Source organism: Lissotriton helveticus, chromosome 5_1 (assembly GCF_964261635.1).
Source record: "Lissotriton helveticus chromosome 5_1, aLisHel1.1, whole genome shotgun sequence".
NCBI lineage: Eukaryota > Metazoa > Chordata > Amphibia > Caudata > Salamandridae > Lissotriton > Lissotriton helveticus.
In genome coordinates this window covers 1,441,554,340-1,441,558,985 of record NC_136065.1, presented here as the reverse complement: position 1 = coordinate 1,441,558,985, position 4,646 = coordinate 1,441,554,340, and the positions used below count along the sequence as shown (strand labels likewise).

General features: G+C 52.5%; 1 protein-coding gene across 1 annotated transcript; it reads right to left on the bottom strand.

Moving 5' to 3' along the window:
• Positions 1-1,016: 1,016 nt before the first annotated feature.
• On the bottom strand, positions 1,017-1,970 carry LOC144752671 (integrase/recombinase xerD homolog). The gene has a single exon (XM_078640539.1). The coding sequence runs from the start codon at positions 1,968-1,970 to the stop codon at positions 1,017-1,019; it is 954 nt and encodes a 317-aa protein (XP_078496665.1).
• Between the last annotated feature and the right edge of the window lie 2,676 nt (positions 1,971-4,646).

The window sequence follows — 4,646 nt, the reverse complement described above, 5'->3', positions numbered from 1 at the left end:
AAACTTCCCACATTTACCATTTATTAAATTCACACATAAATGCTGCGCCCATACATATGCGCCACAGTTTACCATATATATACAAATTGGCATCTCTAGAGGAGTGTTGTACCAGCAAGACACAACACCACCCCCTTTCCAAGCCACCAGCTACTAGGGTAGAGCCAGAGAGTCCAGGACCACCAGCAGGACGGCCCCCTCTCCCGCCAGCCTAGAGCCGCCATAACTGCCTCCCCTGCTCCAGGGTGAACCGTTTTCCGTCCAAAAGGAGTCCCTCAGCCTTTTCTCTTATCAGGGACCCCGCCACAGGGCAAGGAGCCCCACTGGCGCTCTTGCCCTCCCCCCATGCTAACGCCCTGCCACTCTACCGGGGTGTAACATAATGGCCCCCAGGATTGTTTGCACAAACACCTCCAAACCTACCCTGGTCAGGTGCACCCCCCCTGTCCGATACTCATCTGGGGTCAATGTCTGCAGCAAGGTATGTCTAATAACCAATATCTGTGAACCCCTCAACAACTTTTCCACCTCCCTATTCATTTTCTTTACTGACGTGTTCATTGCTGCTGCCGGCACATCGCACCCCCACTCCCTCCGAGTGAGAACCTATGACCAAATAATTGCTGTGTCCGGCAATGCCCTTCTGATCCAAGTAAGAAGAGAGAATAGTGCCTCCTTGGCTTCTCGCCTGCCCCCTGGGACCATATTTTCAGCCCCGACATGAATAACCAGCACATCTGGAATAGGCAAACCTTTATCGAGCGCACTCCTCAAATGAGTTGAAACGTCCTCAGCCCGCAGGCCCTCCAAACCTAACCAGTTGTGGACCATTCCCAGGGCCCTCTGCGTCTTGTCCACCCCAGATTCTCCAAACCAATTCCCCGCTCTGCATATGACCGAATCTCCACACCAGCATACTTGCATCCTCTGGCTTGCCACCCCTGCAAGCGAGACCAGAAACAAAATACAAAAGAGAGAAGTGGGTAAATACCAACCTGTTGAGGATACCACCCCACCTATACCAGCTGTGGTCGTACATAGCGCTCGAAACTCGCTGAATTCCACCTGCCCACTCTCTTGATTGCACCCGGTGATAGTCCTAATTCCGCTGCTGTAGTAGCTGCCCCAATACGGAATGAATGTGACGTAAAATGAGCTATGTCTTCTCCTAACAATTCCAGAGCCCGCTTGCATATTCGCGTGAACTGGAATTTCGTCAACGGTGTACCATCCTCATGCACCAACAGCCTATTGTCTTCACATCCTGGCCTCATCTGCATGAACCTTTCCATCAACATCACCGGGCAATAGCCCGCCCCCTGGCTTGCTCTCAGTTGCACCCATACTCCTTTTCCCAGTGGGTCTGTCTTCGACCGCCGTACCCTGACCTGCAGCAAGCCCGCTGCCCTCACCACATCATCAACGGCGATCCCACCCTGTCTGTCCATCTTAGAGTTTGGCACTAGCTCTGATACCCTGAATGCCCCAAAGAAAGCTAATGAATATGCTAGCTGCAGCAATTGCACCTCATAATGCGACCAACAAACCTGCGGCAACGCCCCCAAGATATTCACCAACCTTTTGGAATCGATCGGTCTCCTGGAATCCTTTTCCCCTGGAACAAATCGTTCCCATCCCCTCATGGCCCTTCTAACTCTAAGGTCTTTAGTGGGATCCGTCACCCCTTTTATCCCTGCAAAGAAGGCTATTGCTGATAATTGTCTGCGTACCAGAGCCAGGGACCTTCCCCCATCTTTCTGGCTAACTATGAAACTGAGCACCCCTTGTGGTGTAAATTCTCCCACACCCTTTTTGCTCTGCAAAACAGCCCTGTAAACCTGCCAATCCCTCTCATACCTACTCTTAGTCTTGGGAGCAACCGATGCCGCTATGAGATCGGGAGCAATGGGGCACCAAGCTTCCACAGGCTTTCCGGGAAGGCTGTCATCTGAGCGTCTGCTTGCGGCCATCGCGCTCTGAATTCTGTTAACTTAAAACGAGACAGGGAATCAGCTACTGTGTTAACCACACCTGGCACATGCTTTGCAATGAAATGCACATTACGCCGCAGACACTCCCGCACCAGCACTTTCAGTAAACGGAGCACCCAAGGACATTTGGCACTTTGGTTGTTCACCGCCAAAACCACTGACATACTGTCAGACCAAAACACAATTTTTTTGTTTTCCAGAAAATTGCCCCATATCTGAAGAGCCACAATAATGGGGAATAACTCCAGAAATGTGATGTTGCGGACCAGCCCCCTCTCAAACCATTCTGCTGGCCAGTGCTGCATACACCACCTGGCTCCTAACACTGCCCCGAAACCAACACTACCTGCTGCATCCGTATAAAGTTCCAATTCTCTGTTGTCCTGCGCCGGTTGTTGCCATATTACCGACCCATTGAAATCCTCCAAGAAATCCCTCCACGTGACCAAATCATCCTTCATCTCAGTTGTCAGCCTAGTGTGATGGTGTTTTTCCTTCAAACCTGACATCGCCCTGGCGATATTCCTGGAAAAAACCCTGCCCATAGGTATCACTCGGAGTGCAAAATTCAACTGACCCACTAACACCTGTAGCTGATGCAAAGTAACCTTGCGTGCCCTCAAGCATTGGTCCAAGGACCCCTGAAATGCCTTAACTTTTTCCTGAGGTAATCTGCACACTCCTGCAACCGTGTCTATCTCAATACCTAAGAATGTCAACTGGGTTGTCGGTCCTTCCGTTTTCTCCACCGCCAGAGGCACCCCCAAGGCCCCCGCCATGCGCTGAAAACCCACAAGAGCCTCCTGACAATCGGACGCGCCCGCCCGCCCCATAAACAGGAAATCATCCAAGTAATGCACCACCTCTCGCGCGCCCATCACCTCCCGCACTGCCCATTCCAAGAAGCAACTGAATGTTTCGAATATTGCACATGCAATGGAACAACCCATCGGCATACATCGATCCACAAAGAAATTGCCCTCAAAAGTGAATCCCAGCAACCTAGTGTCCTCCGGGTGGACCGGCAGAAGGCGAAAGGCCGACTCAATGTCAGCCTTTGCCATCAGAGCCCCTCCCCCCAGCAGCTGCAATTTCTGAATAGCAGAGTCAAAGGTGGTGTAACGAACTGCACACAATTCTGGATCCAAACCCTCATTGACTGACCCACCTGCCGGACTTGACAAGTTGTGAATGAGACGGTATTTTCCAACTTCTTTTTTCGGAACTAGTCCTAGGGGAGAACAAACCAGGTCCGGCCTAGGCATTGTCTGAAAAGGACCGGCCACCCTCCCCAGGGCCAACTCCTTGCTAATCTTTTCCCACGTTACTTCTGGATTCCGTAGCACTGACCGTTGGTTGCGGGGAGGAACTGCGGATGGGACTGCAGCCGAGGGAATGTGAAAACCGTACTTAAAACCTTCATACAAGAATTGTGCTTCTGACCCCCTCTCATACCTTGCTAGCAGATGGGTTAATACTGGGAGCTTTATGGGCGTGGGCAGGTTCCGAACTTCACTGTGCAGGGCGGGGCTTTGGTTGCAAGGGAGCTGCAGGGGAAGGACGGGGCTCCTTAGGCTTTCCGCCCTTCTTGAAACACTTGATCTCTGGGTGGCCAAACATCCCACAGAAGGAACACATGTGCCTGAACTTACAAGCCGTCCCCCTATTACATTCATTCTTGTTAAATTGCCAGCATGCTTGTTTCTTTTCCCCGGCACCCTTGTCTCCTCGAAAGGAATGTGCAGGTTTGCTAGTTGGTACCGCTGAATAAAATTCCCCATGCCAAATATTAATCTCGCGCTGATCCCATGCTATGTCGGGTTTCACCGCCTTCATCTGCCTGAATTTCGTGTCATATTGCAACCATGCCGTTCCCTGAAATTCCGAAGCCGCCCCATGAATCAATGCCATGTAACTTATCAACTGTGCCGCCAATGCGGGGAACCGCTCCACCATAATTGCTGCATATATAGCAAACCCAGTCACCCAGTTCTTCAATGACCATTCCACCCAGACCTTCTTCTGTTTCATTTCCCCATCTTTACCCGATCTGGTTTTCCCCGGGACCACACCTGCATTAATCAGATCAAACACATCCACATACTCCCCCTTAAAGATCTTCTCCCTTGTATCTGCCGGCACGTGCCAAGTTATACTTGCCGACGGAGTCATTGCCAAAGATGCCGAGCCGTATAAAACTGGGCTATGCATAAGGGGAGCATGCGACGGTGCCACCGGCGCAGCGGGTGGAGTTGGAGACACCGTAACTGGCCCCGCCCCCACTGACATTGCGTTGTTCACTGGGCCTTGAGCTGTGGTAGCCATCACCATTGGTGCTTGTACTACACCCCCTGACTGGACCCAAACCTGAGCCACCCCACCATTTTGTGTCGCCACCACCGGGGCCTGAACTGTTTCCACTAGGGTCCGTGCTGCAGCAACGGGCACCGCCCCCCCACCATCCGGGGCTGCCCCCCTGGCCACCACCGCATTCTGTGTCGACCCCTCCCTAAGCGACAACCCACTTTCTGCTGCTTCAGCTGTCTCGCCTACGCTCGCCACCCGCATCGTGTCCTTGACCACCAGGGGCAGGCCCTCTGCCATCGCCTCACCTGGAACGGTCGTTCGCTGTCCCGAGACCCGCTTGGTCTTCTC